This window comes from Corvus hawaiiensis, chromosome 1 (assembly GCF_020740725.1).
Source record: "Corvus hawaiiensis isolate bCorHaw1 chromosome 1, bCorHaw1.pri.cur, whole genome shotgun sequence".
Lineage (NCBI taxonomy): Eukaryota > Metazoa > Chordata > Aves > Passeriformes > Corvidae > Corvus > Corvus hawaiiensis.
This window is the reverse complement of record NC_063213.1, coordinates 58,931,560-58,950,460: the sequence shown is the minus strand read 5'-3', so window position 1 is coordinate 58,950,460 and position 18,901 is coordinate 58,931,560. Positions and strand designations below refer to the sequence as shown.

At 36.5% G+C, this 18,901-nt stretch overlaps 1 protein-coding gene across 1 annotated transcript in view; it reads right to left on the bottom strand.

Annotated features, from left to right (window-relative positions):
- ABCB1 (ATP binding cassette subfamily B member 1) overlaps positions 1-18,305 on the bottom strand; it is a 48,597-nt gene extending 30,292 nt beyond the window's left edge. Inside the window, exons 1-7 of the mRNA XM_048306620.1 lie at positions 18,096-18,305; positions 10,798-10,913; positions 5,856-6,018; positions 4,935-5,050; positions 4,114-4,174; positions 2,674-2,821; positions 912-972 (exon numbers count right to left, since the gene is read on the bottom strand). Coding sequence (XP_048162577.1) covers positions 912-972; positions 2,674-2,821; positions 4,114-4,174; positions 4,935-5,026 — 362 coding nt within the window. The 5' untranslated portion in view covers positions 5,027-5,050; positions 5,856-6,018; positions 10,798-10,913; positions 18,096-18,305. The remainder of the gene's footprint in view (positions 1-911; positions 973-2,673; positions 2,822-4,113; positions 4,175-4,934; positions 5,051-5,855; positions 6,019-10,797; positions 10,914-18,095) is intronic.
- Positions 18,306-18,901: the final 596 nt, after the last annotated feature.

The window sequence follows — 18,901 nt, the reverse complement described above, 5'->3', positions numbered from 1 at the left end:
CTTATGTTTCTTCTTCTTTGATCTTTTCTTTATGGAGCTTTGTAGCAGAAGCACCTACTGGCTATTGTCTTCTGCTGTTTTCAGATCTAGAATGCTAGATTTAAGGTAGCCTGTAGTCTAAATCTGCACTTCTGCAGTCCAGATAATTTCACAGAATTGTTTAGCTTGTTAGAGACCTCTAAGATATTTGAATCCAACCATTAACTCTGCACTGCCAAGTTCATCACTAATACATGTCCCTCAGTCCCACATCCACAAATCTTTTAAATACCTCCAGGGATGGTCACTCAACCACTTCCCTGAGGCATCCTGTTCCAATGTTTGACAACACTTTCCAAGAAGATATTTTTTCTAACATCCAGCCTCCCCTGGCACAACTTGGGCCATTTCCTTTTGTCCTATTGCTTATTAATTGGGAGAAGAGACTGACCCCCATCTTGCTACAACCTCCTTTCAGGTAATTGTAGAGAGTGATTTAGCTGAACTTGATGCTTTGGCAGCAAAGTAGGTACTATCTGACAATTCAACTTTTTTTTGCAAGTGAATTACCATAGCTCAGGGAATTAACAGATGATAATCAATAATCTTTTATCATAACAATTACTCTTTATAAATTCAGAGGAAGAGAAGGAAGAAGGAAGGCAATGCAAATTTCACTGGGATACAGAGCACCCCTGAAATGGGGGTGGTGTGGGTGAGAGCATGGGAAATTGTTGGGAATGGCTGGAAATGTTCAAAAATCTTCCCAGGGCCTCAAATAATTTCACATGCCAATCTTTAGTTACATATATTATTCAGTCGTTGCTTTTATGTTGTTTAAAGTGTGCAAAACATCCTCAGGAGAAGAATGGCTTGACTAGAAATGTGTACCTACATTAAAAAAAGAAGAGGAAATACCAATTTTTAATTACCTTGTCATATCTTCTTCCAGCTTTTCAAACATATTATGAGTGAAATTCATTGAAAAGTCTCCTTAGAAATGAAGAGGAGAGTAAATACTTTTAATAGAGCAAGATTTAACAAATTAGTTTTCCTGCATGCTGTTCAGTATTTCTGGAGTTGCTACATCTCCTTCTAAATCAAGTTGATTTGAAAGAAAGGAGGAAATTTTAATACACATCAGTAAACATTACTAATACAGTGTTAGTCATAACTCCACTGACTACAAAACTACATCATTGTAATTTGAGATTAAAAAGTCTTCCTGAGCATAGACACATAGAAGAACAGAATGGTTTGGGTTGGAAGGGACTAGGTTGCTCAGGGCCCCATCCAAGCTGGCCTTGAACACTTCCAGGGATCAGACATCCACATCTCTGGGCAATCTGTTCCAGTTTCTCATCACCCTCATAAGGAGGAATTTCTACCTTTTATCTCATCTAAATAGTTCCTCTTTCAGTTTAAAGCCATTACTCCTTATCCAATTACTACAGGCCATTGTTAAAAGTCACTCTCCAGCTCTCTTGTGGCCCCATTTCAGGTACTGGAAGGCTGCTATAAGGTCTCCCAGGAATCTTCTCCAGGCTTAACAGCCCCAACATGCTCAGCCTATCCTCATAAGGGAAGTGCTTCAGCCCTCTGATCATGTTCATGGCCCTCCTCTGGACTTACTCCAACGGGTATCCTTGTTATACTGGGCATCCCAGAGCCAGATGCAACACTCCAGAGAGACATAGAGAGGGTAGAATCACCTCCCTCCACGTGCTGGTCACAATTCTTTTGATGCAGTTCATGATACAACTTCCTGGGCTGCAAGCCTACAATGCTGGCTCATGTTGGGCTTCTTGTCAACAAACACCTTCAAATCATTCTCCTCAGGGCTAACCTGATCTCTGACTGCTTGGACAGGTACTCTGTATTCCTCCCAGGCTACCTTTCCTTGCTTCCACCCTCTCCAGGCTTGCTTTTTGTGTTTGAGTTTGTCCAGGAGTTCCTTGTTCATGTTCATCCATGCAGGCCTTCTGGTGTTTCTGCCTGACTTCTTTGTTGGAAGGCATGGCTCCTGAGCTTGGAGGAGGTCATCCTTGAATATCAACCAGCTTTCTTGGGCCCCTCTTTCCTCCGAGGCTTTATCCCATGGTACTCTACCAAGCAGGTCCTTGAAGAAGCCTAAGTCTGCTCTACTGAAGTTCTAGATAGTGAGCTTGCTGTCCTCCCTCCTCGATGCCCTGAAACTCCACCATTTCATGGTCACTGCAGCCCAGGCTGCCCTTAAGATTCACATTCCCCAGCAGTCCCTCCTTTTTAGCAAGAACAAGGTCCAGCACAGCACCTCTCTTTGATGGCTCCTCTATTACTTGGAGAAGTTATCATCAACACAGCCCAGGAACCTCCCGAATTGTGTATGTCTGGTGATGTTGTTCCTTCAGCAGCTATTGGGGTGGTTGCAGACTCCCAAGAGGACCAGGGCTTGTGAATGCAAGGCTACTCCAATCTGTCTATAGAGGACCTCATCTGCTTGGTCTTCCTGGTCACGCAGCCTATAGGAGACTCCCACTACAATGTTACCCCAACTATAGTGTATCTTGAGTACAATGAACATGAGCTACTAATTTGCATCATATTTTGGCATTGTGGTTTCTGACATCAGTATCTCCTGTCAAGATGCATGAATCTTCCTGTCTCTTTTTTAAATATGAGCCATTGTTCTTGTCATAGCTGATATATTCTTACCTGTAAAATTTGTGTCTCCAGAAATAACAAAGCTATCAGTCATATCACCAAAAATTATCATCGCAAAAGGGAGACTGCTTCCATGGGCTACTGCCAGCAGAGTGCCTAGTATCATTAATAATTTATCTGACCAGCTGGAGTATCGAAACTGTAAATGAGAAGAGAAATTTATTCTAACTGTTGTATTAGAATGCTAACTGAATGCTGTGTCTACAAAGTCAAGAAAGTAAAGAAAAAGCTGTCAGTTGTACACCTACTGTCACAAAGCTACAACTTTATCTCTTTAGAAATACAGTTTACAAAACAATTTAAATGTACAGGTATAAATCCTTTCTATGTAAGCACTTTTATACTATAAACTCTCAAAACCAGAGAGATGTGCCATTTTAATGCATTAATATCTGCCCCTGGATAAGAAAGATCATAGGAAAACAAGGCATAAGAAATTTACTCATTTTATATTTGCCATTTAAAGTTCAAATTATAAGAAGTTTTAATGGAATTATGATAATTAAGGCAATAATTGCTTTTACTGTAAATTCATTATTATGCAGCCAGAAAAACTGTCCCTAATGTACCAATTATAAAAATGTATTGAAATCCTAAACCCTCTTGCCAATGAACTTAATAAAGTTTGAGCTCATCTATTATTCTGTACTATAAAATACTAAGTTTACTGATGTAAACTATAGTTGTATGAAGTAATTGTACAAGTGCAAACTGATATAGCAAAGCAAAGAAATTGGGCATTGGCCAGCATCACAGACTATAGTTTTATGTCTGTTATTTGCAGTATCATTGCTGTATGTTACACACAATAAACCTACAAAATATAAAATATTTCAGTATTAATAAAAGAGGACCTAGGATTTACTTGATTAAATATTAAAAGATTGTCTTTTAAAAAACATACAGAAAATTTTAAAGAATCTGATACCTTTTAGTATACAATTTTTAATTTTAATTTTCATCAGTGCCATGGAATTGCCCTTTTCTGCTGACTCAGGTGACTGAATAATGAATGATGGGGATAATTACTGTGATTAGTACCTGACTCCGGTAATTTAGAGGACAAGACCACACATAATCATAGGTACATGGTCACCCTTTTCATTGTGTCAGAAGAAATGACTGAACATGGCAATTCCTATCTTTCACAAACAAATATCTGGTATAGGTATGTTTAACATGATAAATTTCTAAGGGAAGACTCCCAAGAATCCTTACCAGTAATAAGACAGCTTCTTTAGTACAACTACATCCACAAAAAGAACTGCTTGATTTCTATACTATAGCCAATATTCTGTAGTATCAAAGTATTTGGTAGAGACAGCATTATACATGCAGGACACTAACATAATTGTAGCTATTTTTGATTACATTTTGAAATGTGCCTGTGTGTACATATACATACACACATATAGAGAGAATAAACCTTACCAGTGCTAATGGGCTGACCGTCTTAGGTTTTTCCCCTTTCTTCTGCTTCTTCTTTCCCTGGCTAAAAAATGGTGTGGCAGTTTCAGTGAATTTAAAAATGGACCCCACTTCACAGAAATACTAATTCAACATATTAATGCCTTTCAATTATATTATAGTTATGAAATAACTCTACTGCAAACAATTGTGCAAAATTAACATGATTTATTGAGCATTCTTGAGATGTTTGTATTTAAATCTTCAGCAATATAAGTAGCATCACCTCCTAACTTCTGTAAATTTAAGTCATGTTCTTCCCAGTTCACCCCTTCAAGGATGAAACAACACCAACGGGGTTGGTGGTTCCACTATCTGGTCAGGGAAGTTGTGAACCGAAGCACTGTATAGCTTTCAAAACAGAAGAGAGGAAAACTTTGGTACATAGCAGATCGGGAATACATAAAATGTTCAAGATATGTAAAATGTTGATTCACTTGCATACTAAAAATATTAAGATAATTTTTAGCAGATGACATAAATGCATCCAAGATTTCCATTCCAACATAATTTTTGTCATATTTTAGAATTGTTTTTCAGTAAGTCTCTAGTCAATGCTGTGGACACTTAGTCCTTTAAAGGACAAAAATAAATAGTCCTTTTGCATGAAATAAATGTACCAATCAATGCTACCCTTACTCTTACAAAGTTTTCTCTTACTAGGTTTTCCTAACAAAATAAGGTAAAATAAGATTTAAAATATGAAATTCAATAAAATATAAACCAAAGTAATGGAGTCTAATAAGCTTCAATGCATTATGTTTACAATATTAAAGAATACTTACTGTTTGTCTTCAAATTCATGACCCTGGCTGGATGCAGCGATCTCATGACTATTTCCATCTGCAGTATACTTCTTTTCATCTTCAGAAGGCATTTTAAATTTATTGAAGATAGTTTCCTGTAAAATAATATTTGACTGAGGAATACACAATCTTAAGACAAGGACAGTAATCTCAACAACCATTTGTTTGAAAGAAAAATATGGACTTATTACAATCAGTAAAGTTATTAATATCATATATTGCAAGTGAATATTCATAATGCACAAGTATAAGCATATTGAAAAAAGTCCAGAAGTTTGGAGTTTCCTTACAAACATCTATATTCTGTATTTGTATCCATTTGATAACTCTAAGTCATTCATTTAATCTCATTTGAATGACATGAGAATGATATTTTCTGCAATTCAGCACAGACATACAAAATAAATGAGAAATTAAATGTTTATTTAAAAGAATATGCAGTTAATTGGATTTGTCCCAATTTTAGTTACTAGTGAATTTATAAAATACCTCTGATTTAAAAAAAACCCCAAACTACTGACATACCGTGAAAGGTTGCTCCTGGTTTGTGTCTAGTCCTCTGAAAAAGTATTCTAATGTGAGCAGAATTAATATGGTTAATGACATCCAGCATGATTGGACTTTGCTTCTGTTATGTAAGACAGAGATAACAAATAGCTTTCTCTTGGATTTTTTCCCACTCCAATTGCCTCGCCTATTTTGGATAATACAGCGTATGCACTTTGGACTGCACATCCCTTTTCCTAAAGGCAATAATACTAGCCCTCGAAAGCATGCATATTTCATTGTCACCTGGGAAAACAAGCCTGAATACTTTATTCTTCCACCAGAAAACATTCCCTGTTATAGGTACTGTTGTTTTAATTATGCCCCTTAAAACTCAAAGGAATTCCTCCTTACCTTGTTAGAGATGTTGCTGAATGTTCGAAGTAACTGTTGCACTTAAGGATGAATCCATTCTTGAATACACGGTGAGAATGAAACCAGGTAACACCAAAGCATTGTTTTAATCTTTTGCTTCCTTTCCCATCTTCCAAGTCTAATCCAGGAAATCATTACCCACCTAGCAGGAAAGAAAACAGGATTTTACTATAGTGCATATCGTTTCTCATTTGAGTAACTGCAGAACAGCAAGACGAGTTTCAGACTCAGTTTAGAAAAGTTTTGGAAATAGCTCTGGTCAGCAGAAATTTGCCCAATTAGTATTCTTCTGATTTTTGAATGTGTGTTCATATTCTAAACTGTTTCAAAAGGGCCATTTGTTTTATTGTGGAATGTATTGTTTTTATCAGTATCTGTAGGCACGACTTTAACGAAAATAACAATTATTTAAAACATTTAAAATAAATTTATTGCACTTCTTAACAGTAATTTCAATGTATGTATTAAAGTAGACATGTTCAACACTTTTACAGACGTAAAATTTACGAGAAATTAAATAAAAATACTTGTCCTAGAAGGCAAGTAGGTTTATACAAATTTCACTGCAGGTCTCCTATCACTTTACTCCCACAAAACTTACTTAATCTGATAAATACCCAGAAGAAATTATTTTTGTTCCTTATTGTCATGCATGCCTGTAATCTCAAAATGGTGGTGAAACAGTATTTTTATAAGGTTTTGGAATAGAGATAGTCTTATCAGATTGAGGATTACTTTAGAAAGGGTAGTTTTGCATTTCCAGTCAAGCAGAATATAAAGGATTAATAAGTATAGGTGTTACCTGTTTATGAAAAGTCATTGTGATATATTTGTATAGAAGTCTATCCACAGCAGTTAATGGGAACAGTGGATTTTAACTTGTGTGCCTAAATTCTTTCCTGGACTTGATCTTAATGGACTGGTCCCATTATTTCAGTGGGAACCAAAAAAACTAAAATGAGAAACTTTAAAGAAAAGTCAATTGATCAAAAAAAAAAAGGAATAGTATATGCAGTTCTTTCACAACTGTTTCACCTTAAAGGGCAAATAGAGAGAACAGTATGAGATCTGTCAGAATGTTCTGTTATCTCATTGCAATGTCTCGATGCTATTGAAGTGCAATCATGATAAGAAACGGAAATAGAAATAAAACAGATGAGCGATTTTTACCAGAGTCTCTCTTGCCTGCATACAGTAATGCAAAGAAAATGAAAGATACCTGGTTTTATAACACTAGGAGCTGAAGCAACTAAACTGATATTAAAAAGTGGGAAAATAGGGAAAGTACAGTATTTTACATCTATTTAGTAAGATACAATATCCTGTAATTTCTTTATAGCTTTTGTACTTTGTTCAGTCACATAGTTCCACAATTTCAGAGAATTTGAAATCAGAGAAGATCACTAACTCTTTCTTCTAATCTCTTATATCTTGTTTAAAACTGATAATTTGGGTGAGAATATATAATTTCAGGCTGAAGAGATTAAATCCGTAAAATAAACCAACAACAGAAGAATCTGTGGCATCACCATGGCTCATTACCTGAGTATAAAAAAAACATGTAGGTGAACATAGTAGCTGGTTCACAACCAAAGAGGTACAAAAACATCTAGAAACAACATAGGTGCCAGTCAATCTAATCCGAGGAGAAATACTTTCTCATCCAAAGTCTGGCGACTGGTTTTGCCCTAAATACATTAGCAGGATTCATAAACCCAGTGTTTGAAAAATACTGTCTTCCCTCAGATCAGTTATTTGGTTAAATCAAGAGTTTACTCTCGGTTTCAGCCAATCTTTGATGTTATCAAGGGGGATTTTCTAGTTCTGTAGGCAGAAGACTTGAAGCATGAAATCTTGTATAGACATTGTCTGTATCGAGTAGACATTGACCAGATGCTAAGCGAAGATGTCTTGAAAGCAGAGTATCCTGATCATTCAAAAGTTCATGAAGAAAGAAAACATTCCTTTTTTTCTGCTTCTATGTACTAGTCATAAAATATCTCACAGAAGAGGGATTTAAACAGAGATGACCAATCTATGACCTTTGAGCTACTTAAGGCTCATAAACAATTCAATATTCCTTCCCAAACCAGTTTGTTATGCTATGATTAGAAGAAGCAGAGATCTGGTGATGTGGGAACTGTTGGACAATTCAAATCCCTTGCTGCAGAAGCAAGTAAAAAAAGGCTGATAAACAACATCCACCTGGACTGTCTGAAGCTCTGCCACATGTCCATCTCAGCCCTATCCAACAGTGGATCAGTGGGATTGTATGAAGAGAATGACAACTGCAGCTCACAGAGCTCCCTCTATTGAGTTATGGGGTAAATGTTTTAAGAGATTTTAGCCAGTTGAAAGTTCTCTAAAGTGACTCATCGGACCAGGTAAGTCTGCCTCGTCTAAAGCAAAGCCTGTACAAGAGGAAAACTTCTAATTTTACATTAAAAATTGCAAGTGGTCTTAAGTTTGTTAGACCTATTGGCTAACTGCTTCTATGCTCCATTTCCCTTCACAGACATTGTTTAGTTGAAGATAGAATAACACCTCTTGGATATTATTATTTCTGTGAAGCTCTGCATCATCAGATATATTTTCTATGTGAAAATACTTATACATATTCATATGGTTTACTCAGTCCCCTCTTTATTAAGATAGTAGACAATTTCCCTTTGTTCCTGCATTATATTCACACATCTTTTTTAGAATTTTAAGCATAAATACTTCTTACATGTTTGAAACATGACCATAGGTCCCTTGAAATATTCTGTCAACATTAATTCTGTAGACTGAAGCACAGTTAATTCCCTTCTCTTATGTGTTATAAATGCATGGTTTGAATAATCTCTCTTGGGCACTCAAGGACAATGAGAGATTGTATTGGTACAATAAACTAAACCTTAAAACCTTCTTTGAGTCATTGCTCTTACAGATCATTCACCAGGCTTTTCAGTATAACTCTGCTATTTAAGTCATATTTTGCATGATCATAACATAATTTTTGAACCACAGGTATATATGGATCATCCTATACTGTACTCACTATTAATTATTTCAGATTGTTTCCATCTATTTAGTTATCTAAATTTACTTATCCAACACCCTTCTTGTGTCAAAATGTCTTAATATTTTATTAACAAACTGATCATGAGACAGTTTCTAAAACTGCAGGAAAAGGCATTTGAAAAAAAGGGCTCTCATGTTTTGTGGTGAAGTTTCAACTACTTATGCTTCTAAAAAATAATTTGTGTTGAGAGAATCTCATCCCACAAAACATACATTGTATCTGTGCATTTTTTTTATCTGATGGAGGCCAGCACATCACAAACTGACACATGATATTGGAACTACTGACACAGAAACTTTAATCTAACTTTGATATCAGAGATAAAACGTTCTGAAATGATGGCATGATGCCTTCAAAATTTTCTAAACAATATAAAGAAAAACTAACCTTTTTAAAATATACTTATCAATAAAAATAGCAAACAAGACAAGAAACTGAAGCAAATACTTCAACAACTGCATATATTGTGGCCAAAGAAAATCCCACAAACTACTTTTTTCTTCTATTCACTTTAAAGATGGTGAGTTAGATTTTCCAATAAGCACCAGGTAAGCAAAATACTGGAAAGGATTGTGGGAATTGTGTAATGATTCCTCAATGACATTCAACCCTAGCACAGATCAGAACACCTGTGAAGAACCTCTGATTTACAGTACTAGGAGAACTCCTATTCTACTTTAGCAGCCTCTTTCCTGTTAATCAGGGCTGGAAAAGAATAATACTCTGTAAAGGAATTTTGCCAACTTGGCTACCATTCTATCAATGAGAATCGTTCTATGTGAAGGGAATTATTATACTGTCAGAAACTGGTAATTTTGTGCTCCTTTAACTATGCTGTATGCTCAGCTACAAGATAATGCCTATTGTAGTTGCTGGACATTTTATTTTCCCTGGACAAAGCATGAGAACAAATCAAGTTAATGTAAGCATCCAGCTTCTGTTTGTATTTAAAAAGAAAGTCTATTCTGAAAAGCATGTTTTAAAATTACAAGACTCCACTCTTATTATCTGTGATTTGATTTGGAGTTAATTGTTTATTCTCATAAGGAGGACTACCACAAACTAAAGTAATGTCACTTGATTCCTATTACTAATGTGCCAGTTTTCAGCTTTACAAACTCAGTCTTGTTTCTGAAAACATAATCTTTACTTGCTGAATAGTTGCATTTAAAGTTATATTATTACTACAGTTATAACAGAAAAATGCATTTAAAGACATATAGTACAGAACATTGGGCTTTAAAAATGTTCAGGACTTTATTTCACAAATGAAAACTGATGGGAAAAAATAAACAAAATTACTTTTTGTGCAGGTGGAAAACATTTTACCCACTTAAATCTGAATAAAACATATATTACTACAACACGTCCAGTTTTTGTCCATATAACTTTTCTAGGCAAGGATATGCCTGGTAACATTGTAACAGGACAAGTAATCCTTCCCTCCCTGAGTGCCTTTGATTGGACAGCCACCTTTTGCCATGCACAAAGAGCCCTTTGTAAACTGAATACACACAGCTTAAAAGTATTCAGCAGTTACTGATTAGTTACCATACATTACCATGTTTTGATAACTTGAATTAATGAAATACTAAAGTGGGTGTTGGTATGTTCAGTGCCCTGAATCAAGAAACAGGAAAAATCTTTGATGGCCAAGAAGTCCTCAGTGAGGTGGGGTAGAGCTGGTTTCTACTGCCCCTGGAATGGATCCTCATTGAGATTGAATTGCTGTCTTCCAAATCCTTGCTTTTCACTTAGGATTTTATTTATTTTCATGATGATGTTTCTTTCTCTTGAATCCTTAAACTGCTGCTTAACTCAATTTTAAGAGTCTTACCTGTCTGCAACCTTTCTTACCTTGCAGAAGCCCATTTTATCAACTTCTTTGCAGTTCTTGCTCCAAATTAAGAAGTTTCCTCAAAAGTCTGAAAGATGGTTACTCTGCTGTGTCTCGATCACAGACAGCTGAATGCCTGAGAAAGGAGTTTACAAACTCAAGTCACTACATACGAAATATATAACAGCATCAATATTATATTCTATACAGAAATCAAAGCTATTGACTTGTTCCCTTGTACAATATTATTCAAAGCCATATTTTGTAAATACTTGCATTCTATTCCATACTATTTGTGAAATGTCTAGATTACACAGGAAATTATGAGAATTAAAAACCTCTCATTCAGCTTCTTCCTAGTAATACTGATTCCAAATTTTTATTTATTTCTACACCTACAGTTCATTATATGTGGAAGACATATAATGTCAAAATGCCATCCTGTCCACCCTCCTTCCTTCAGATCACATCAATCATTACACATTACGTTCTCTACAGGTGTTTCTATTCTGTACCTCCATAGTTAGTTTCCAAAAGCAAAGATGGAGAACTTCAGACTATCTGAACTACTTGGAGGTTTTTTGGATATTTAATATGAATTGTCCTCGAGATAAGTTAGAGCTGTTATCCCTTCCTTATCCACAACAGATAGAAAGAACTTCTACTTCACTTTGCAGTACTTTCAAAATTTTAATGCTGCTTTCACAAGTGTTGTCTGTCCTCTCTAGGCAAAAAAAACCCCAACAAAACCAAAATCCCAAATAAACAAACAAACAAACCCACACAAAAAAACCCCATCAAAAAACAAGTTTCTATAACCCTTCTAGGCAGAATTGGCGCAATTGACATTACTATCCTCAGGACCCAAAATGTTTCACAGCTTTTGTTTTTTTTAGTAAAGTAGCCCAAACTGGGGGTTATTTCAATAATAGCCAAATATTTTTAAATTCTGTAAGTAATTTGACTTCCATTTTCTGTAGCAGTGCAGAAGTACACTCACTTTATTTAATCTTATACATTGGACTTTGTTACTGTGGTGAAATGACCAAAAATAGTCACTTCTTTCAGTTCATGTCATAAGACATTGACTATGGCACTGTGACCATGTTCTGCTTGTTAGTCTTTAACCACAGCCAAATTGCTCTGTTCCTTTTTGATGTTTACTGTAAAACAAATGATTGTGCACTCCAAGGTAAATGTGTTTCTACAGGCAATTGGATACAGTGCAGACACATGTTCACAAGCTCCAAACCTTTCAAGTAGCCATAATCATTGACAATAGGGCTAATGCTCCCTCACATCATTTCTGCTTCCAGAAACATCTGCTACATGCCACAGCTCTGCCTTACATGTCAACACTAATGATCCCTGCAACAATCCAGGGAGACTTAGCAGGAAGATTCCAGTTATGATATCAAGATATGTCTGCATGTGATCATTTTGCACAAAACACTTCAAAAGAGACTGGAGAAAATAACCCCCTCACCATGCAGGACTTCAGCAATTCAAAAATCAGATTTCACTATTTTGTGGCTGGCTATATTGCGGCTACAGTTACTGAAAACGCAATTACCGGCAGCCCTTCTAGTGATTCAGACTAGATGCTCTAATGTCTCATTAATCCATCTGCATCTTCTCTTAACTTCCCATTTCGCTAATTCCATAAGGATCTTTAACCTAATTTCCATAAATTCATCATAAGATCATTAAAATGTATTTTGATTGCAACCAAGTTTATTGCTCTACCCCCACATATTATGCTTGTTAAGGGAAAACCAACATTTTTCCACATACTTCCCACTGAAACTTGAATTTATTAGACCTTTGCCTTGCAAATCCAGATTTCAGGGTATCTTTCTTGTTTATTTCTTACTGATTTCTAAGTATAAACTTCGTGTAAAAGTGACATAACATACTAAACAGTAATGCAATCAATGACATTTAAGAAGTGCTAATCATGGTCAAACTCGTATGAGTAATATTAGTAAATTGAGACCTTCCTGCCAAAAAACTGCAGAAAGCACCCATACAAGATGTTCAACTAATCAGCAAGCCTCAGAGGTCTTCCTCAATGTTCCTCCCCTTCTCTGTGTGGACAGCGAAATCACAATATGATTTCCTATTTCCCAGACAGAATGGGAGATAAAGGCTGTAGGTCAGAGCCAGAAGGACTGTCAGGTAGCTCCCCAAGAAGTTGATATTCATGGGGACCCTTGAACCACAAGGCTTTGGACAGTGTTCCAGCACCACACAATGATAATTGAAGGAACAAAATGGTCTCTGCTCATATTCTAACTTGCTCACCCTTTGCACTCTAGACATCCTCCTCTCTGACTCAGCCGTGGCACGACCTCTGTACAGTTCAAGCATTCTGCTTGCATGCAATGACACGTGACCCTGTGTGAGTACCATGATACTAAATGTAATTCCTTGATTTCTTTTTATAGTCAACAATAAATTATGAATGATTAACAGCTCACCCTGACTGAATAAGGTGTTCAGAGCAGTCCCGTTTCCATATCATCATTCACTGAGAGCAAATGAGTTTTTTAGTATGGAAAATGTTAAAGGAAGCAACTCTCAGCATCTCACTTGAACACCTAGTCAAACTGAGATACCTCCTACTGTAAGAAGTCTGCTCTTCTTGTATTCCTTGTCTGCACCTGGCACACAAGGAATTCTGTTCCAGTAGAAATTAGAGAACGTAATGCCAATATCCTAAGGATCCAAAGATTCCCTGTGGGCAAGGTATGCTTGTTAAACGTTACAGAGATTCCTCAATGGGAGCATCCTCTGTGGTTCTTTGAATAGTCAGCACTATGAAGCAGAACTAAATTTGGAAAATTGATCTTCTTTAAACTACCTCTGGTGAGTATCTATGGGACTTGGCATGAAAACAAAGCCTTTTATCATACCAATAGAGGACAAGACCTGGCAGTGACTCCATGTCATGAGCCATTTGCTCATGAAGACATAGGATTTTTTGTGGTGTCTGAGGACAGATATATTGCTAAATTATCCCACATCCTAAAGAAGACAGATGATTTCTGCAGTGATCACACATGGCTGACAATCAGTTCATGAAGACATCCACTGAGCTGGAAGTTACAAGCAGGCGTGACCAGAACCAGGCCAAGTCCTTTAAGGAAACTGATTCCATGGCATGGTGCACATGAGAGAGGAGAACTTATCTGCCTAGGTTATTTATGGAACACCTTGGCAACACATTAGCAAAGAAAGATGCTTATTACTGTATGTGACAGGACCAGAAGAATTTCTCACACACCAATTGGATAATCTAATGTGTATATGAAATTGTATGTTTACAAGAACAAAATTATTGAAATACAGTACTTCATTTTGTTCCAGATATATACGTGACAAAATCTCTTTCTGAATACTGCTGCGGTGCATTGTTTCACAGGACAGACTTACCACATACTTTCCTAATAGATTTCCACCTATATTCATATTTTGAGTAAACTGAACTATTCAAGAGTGGTAGGTCTGTCAGGGAAAGCATGTGTACATGTTTTCTTAAGGGCGAAAAATTGAAGCTAAGTCTAACTCATCATGAGTGCATGGTCTTTTCATGCACTGTGGGCTGGATTGTGTTATCACACTTCATTTGTTACAGAGTTCATCTTGTTCCGTTAAATCCGTCATCAGATTGACAATATCCTCTCTTTCCCAAGAGGGTGAAGTTGGGCAGGCAGAATAATGCTTACCTCAAGGTTTCATAGTAAGATGTTCCCCATAAACATTTTAACCCCTAGAACAGTAAAAGTTATCTTGTTTCTTTTTATGTGCTACCACTATGGTAGTCATCAAAACATCGTTTGTGCTACCACAATACTCATAGTAGTGGCTATTCTTATAATGGTAAACTAAGTAAACTGATCTCCTCCCATCAGATCACATGGATACAGATAAGGAGTTGATCGTCATGCCATATCAGGTCACTCATACATACATTAGTGTTAAACCATGATAGGAAATAGAGGAAAAGAATAATTACATTTTTCACCTCTGAAAATCCCATTTAGATGAATACATGGAAAAAGAGGGGTGAACAACAGAAAAGGAGAAATATATATGTGTATCTTCTATATCAGCAAAATATGAATGGAAATAATGGTGAATGTTACCAAAACATTACCTTTGTTGTGCATCAGTTTTGACCTAGCTAATAATAAAAACATTCAGGCTTTGTCTCTCTTTGGATCTGGGTGTATAGTACTAGTCTAATGATGTTTAAAAGTGGATTTTCGGTTTCTGATTGTTAGGCTTACCTTATAGCTTCTGAAGTGAACCATTTACTAACTTGAGGACACACCCTGAAAGCTATACCATACAGATGGATGTCTGCACACTCAAAAAGTCTTTTCACTTCAATACCAGTCACCCAGAACACATACTATACATACAAGGATATAAGGGAAACTCAGACCGCAACTATACTGAAAATTCAGGTAAAGTGACAACTAAATAGGCTTTTATGATCGAGTTATGAAGTTAAAACCAAAACAGTGGTAAGAAAGGAGTGCACCCTGCTGTTTACTCCTGCTTGGGTTGTGCTGCTCCTAAAACATGGAAAATTATTATAACAATAGCAACTGAACTGACCGAAGAGTGAACAAAAGTATTTGCTTAATACTTGAGGCTACTGAATTCAGAAACTTTTTAAATGGGGCTTTTGGAACGCAAGGATTAGCTTTCCTTAACTAGTAAATATTGCACAGCCTCAGAACGGAGTATGATTATCAGCTACACTGCAGGAACAATTTCCTGTAAGAAATTTAGTAGGTATATGTCTCAGAACAGTTATCTGAGCAGTAACTGGAGATTTGGCTAGCAGGTTATTCTACCTAGAATGCTATGAGATTGTAATATAATGTGAATCCTGGAAAAATTGTTGGTATTGGCATCTGGGAATGTATCTGATCAAACAGAACCGGCTTTCAGGTAGCAGTGGTACAAGAGTTAAGTCAGCAAGAGTAATTATGGGACCTGTGAATCAAGCACGACTACAATGGGAAGAGCTGCAAATTCAGCTTCAGCAGGTATAGACAAGGAAAACAGACAAGGTAATGAAAGTAAGAAAGACTACAAGGAAATCCCAGTCCTGTGGATCTGATAAAAGGTCCACATACTGTAGACATTACAGACTGTAATTTTCAGAAATACAGTCCTAAATGACTCACAGCCTCCATTTAAAATAAAGATAAAAAGAAATAGAAAAGGGAAAACAGTCCTCAGAGTGGGTTTAGCTCTTCATGTAAAAAGAGGTAGTAATGGTTAACTGCAGAATATCCTTGGACAACATGATAAAAACTTCATTTAGTGGACACCAATGAAACTGCAGGAAGGAAACATGTTAAAATTTGAGAAAAAGAGGCAAGGATTTGAGAAAATGGGATAGAATACATAAATTCCTTGCTGGCTCATTTTGTCAAGCTAATCAAAAATCATGAGGAGGAATGAAAACTAGAGAAAATAACAGGTCTCTCTCAGCAAAGCCCTTAAACATCATCTCTTCCTCTCAATAACAAAGACTAGGGACACTCTGCTGCCTACTTGCCCCTGGTCTAGTGGTAAAATTACAATATAACCAATGGAAATGGCCAATAACAATATTGGTACTGGGTGGTCAAGGGAAGAACATTAACACTAGTGCCATGATGTTAATTGATACTGTACTGCCAATAACCACTCTTCAACAAATATTTGTTCCAGCTCTAACCCACAAAAGAGGGAAAATGATAAAACTTACTGCATTATATGCATGAAAGGATGTTCAAGTACCTGTGTTAAGATATCTGCCTGAAGTTAATAGCTGCCAAGTTCAGGAGTCTCCTTCTCCTGTTCCTTCAGGAGTGGGAGGATCCCTTTTAGGAACACCAGGGAATAATTGGCACAGCCTTGTTGAAACAAAATGGATTGGCTGTAGATTTTGTTACGGATGTTTGTGAAATTGGGCCTGACCAGTGGGAGGTGAGGGTGGAGTGATTCCTGCAAGTCATTGATGCTTTGTTATTAAGAATCCGGAGGAAGTTAAAACAGTGGATATTTGGGTAACAGTATTTCCTCAAGTTTTGTATGTCTGTAACTTAAAATGTGAAAAAATAGAAATTGTGTTTTAATGGCAGAGGAAGGACTCCACCATCAACAAGTTTACTGGAAAGCAAGATCTTAGTACAGAGACCTATTATTTTAACATCCCATTTGTCCAGGGTTAAAAGCAATGGAAAAAAGCTAAAAGTGAGTTTTTAACACTTAAATAAGGTAGCCATCTCTCAGGTTGGTTGTATGCCTGAAATTTGTGTAACACTGAGCAGAATATTTGACTGCTATTTTGTTACTGATTTAGCCAGTGCTTTCTTGCAATTCCACTAACAGAGAAGAGCTGGTAACAACAAACATTTACTTGTGAGAGAAAGCAATGTTGTTTTATCCATGTATCTCAAGACTTTCAGATCAAACATATCACATATGCATGAAATTACCATCAGAATGTGTTATGTTATACCATACATGAGTAATCTGTCAGTACATGGAAAAACTGAAAGTTTGGGAATATACTCAAGAAGAAGTCAGCATTACTCAAAACACACGCTTCAGAGCTAGTCATGACAAAATTCAGACACAATCTAAAGTGAAATATTCAGTAATAGTTTTAGGTAGAAGGAATGGCATCAGCAAAGGGTAGAACTGAGTATGAGAGTCCATGCATGTAAAAATTGTATTAGTTTCACTTTTGGAGCTGCTTACATTTTCATGACAATCATATTTGCAGAAATGAGAAAACTACTAATCAAATTAGTGAAGAAATCTCACAAACAAGAATGGAAAGAAAAAAAAGAAGTGAAACTGCACTAGTTCAAACGCTGGGATTTAGATGCCCATTATTGCACTCTGTTTCATGTTCAGCTGGCCACTACTGATCTACACAGTGCTGTTTAAAGAACACAGAAATAAAATGCTTTTGCTTCAAGATTCTTAAGACTTGTGGGGGAAAACTCTATTCTGTATTAAAAAACAGGTTTAGCTTTAATATAAGCAATTAGCTTTGGGTATACATTGCTAGACGCTATTTTGCAGTAGTACATATCACACATGCTCCACTAAAGTACCTATCACACATGCTCCACTAAAGTACATAATGGTGGAAAAGTACAAACTGGATATGTATCAAACCTATGCTAGCTGGATACACGCTGTATTTTATAAATAAGAGCTTTCTGTAGAATAAGGCAAGACTTTATCACTAGCTCTATAGGGCTTTTAACCACTGGAACAGAACAGAAGTGCACTTTACCTGTTTATGTGTCTCTCACCAGATAAAAGCTCCGTTATTGACTTCGTGCCACAGGTTATTCAGTGTGATTCACAAATGGCTCCAGTTTTTATCAAAAGGATGGAAAATCCTCTATTAGATATGCTCGGGAAAATAAAAAGAGCTGTCTGCCTTCACTCTGCACAAGCAACAAAGACACAAGCTCTGCTAATGCTGTTAAAAGAGAAACCTAAAGGAAATGACCGAGCTTCATACTTAGTTTCATGCTGGATACATCAAGCTTTAACTATTTGGTTACCAAAGTAGATTAAAAATTACCTACAAACACAGAATGGAAATCTGGTAGCCTCTCAGTCATGGAAAGGAAATCCTGAACATACGTTAAAAAAAGCAGAGAGAAAAAAATATGCAGGTCATGTAAAAGCCTACCAAAAGGAAACATACAGAGGCAGCAATATTTGAATAGTCAAGCACACACCCTTGCCAAGGTTGTGGTGGTCTCAGTAGACTTGACATTTGAAGAAACTCCCAGCTTGCAAACAAACCAAATAAAATCATACAAAGCTCGGTATAAAAAGATAGTGCGACTTTACAACATGAAAATGAGGAAATTGAGGGGAGATTACTATAGAAGCTGGTAGATAGGTGAAGCATAGAGAGTATAGTGTGGCCAGGTAAAAAACACTTGCACATAACGAGCACTATGTACACTTTCAGTAGATTTGTTTCAATAGGTGCATGAGCAAGATCATGTAGGGGATGCTTGAATGCAAAAGGGACTATTAGAAGGTAGCTAGTTGGCAAACATGAAGACAGATGGGTACATA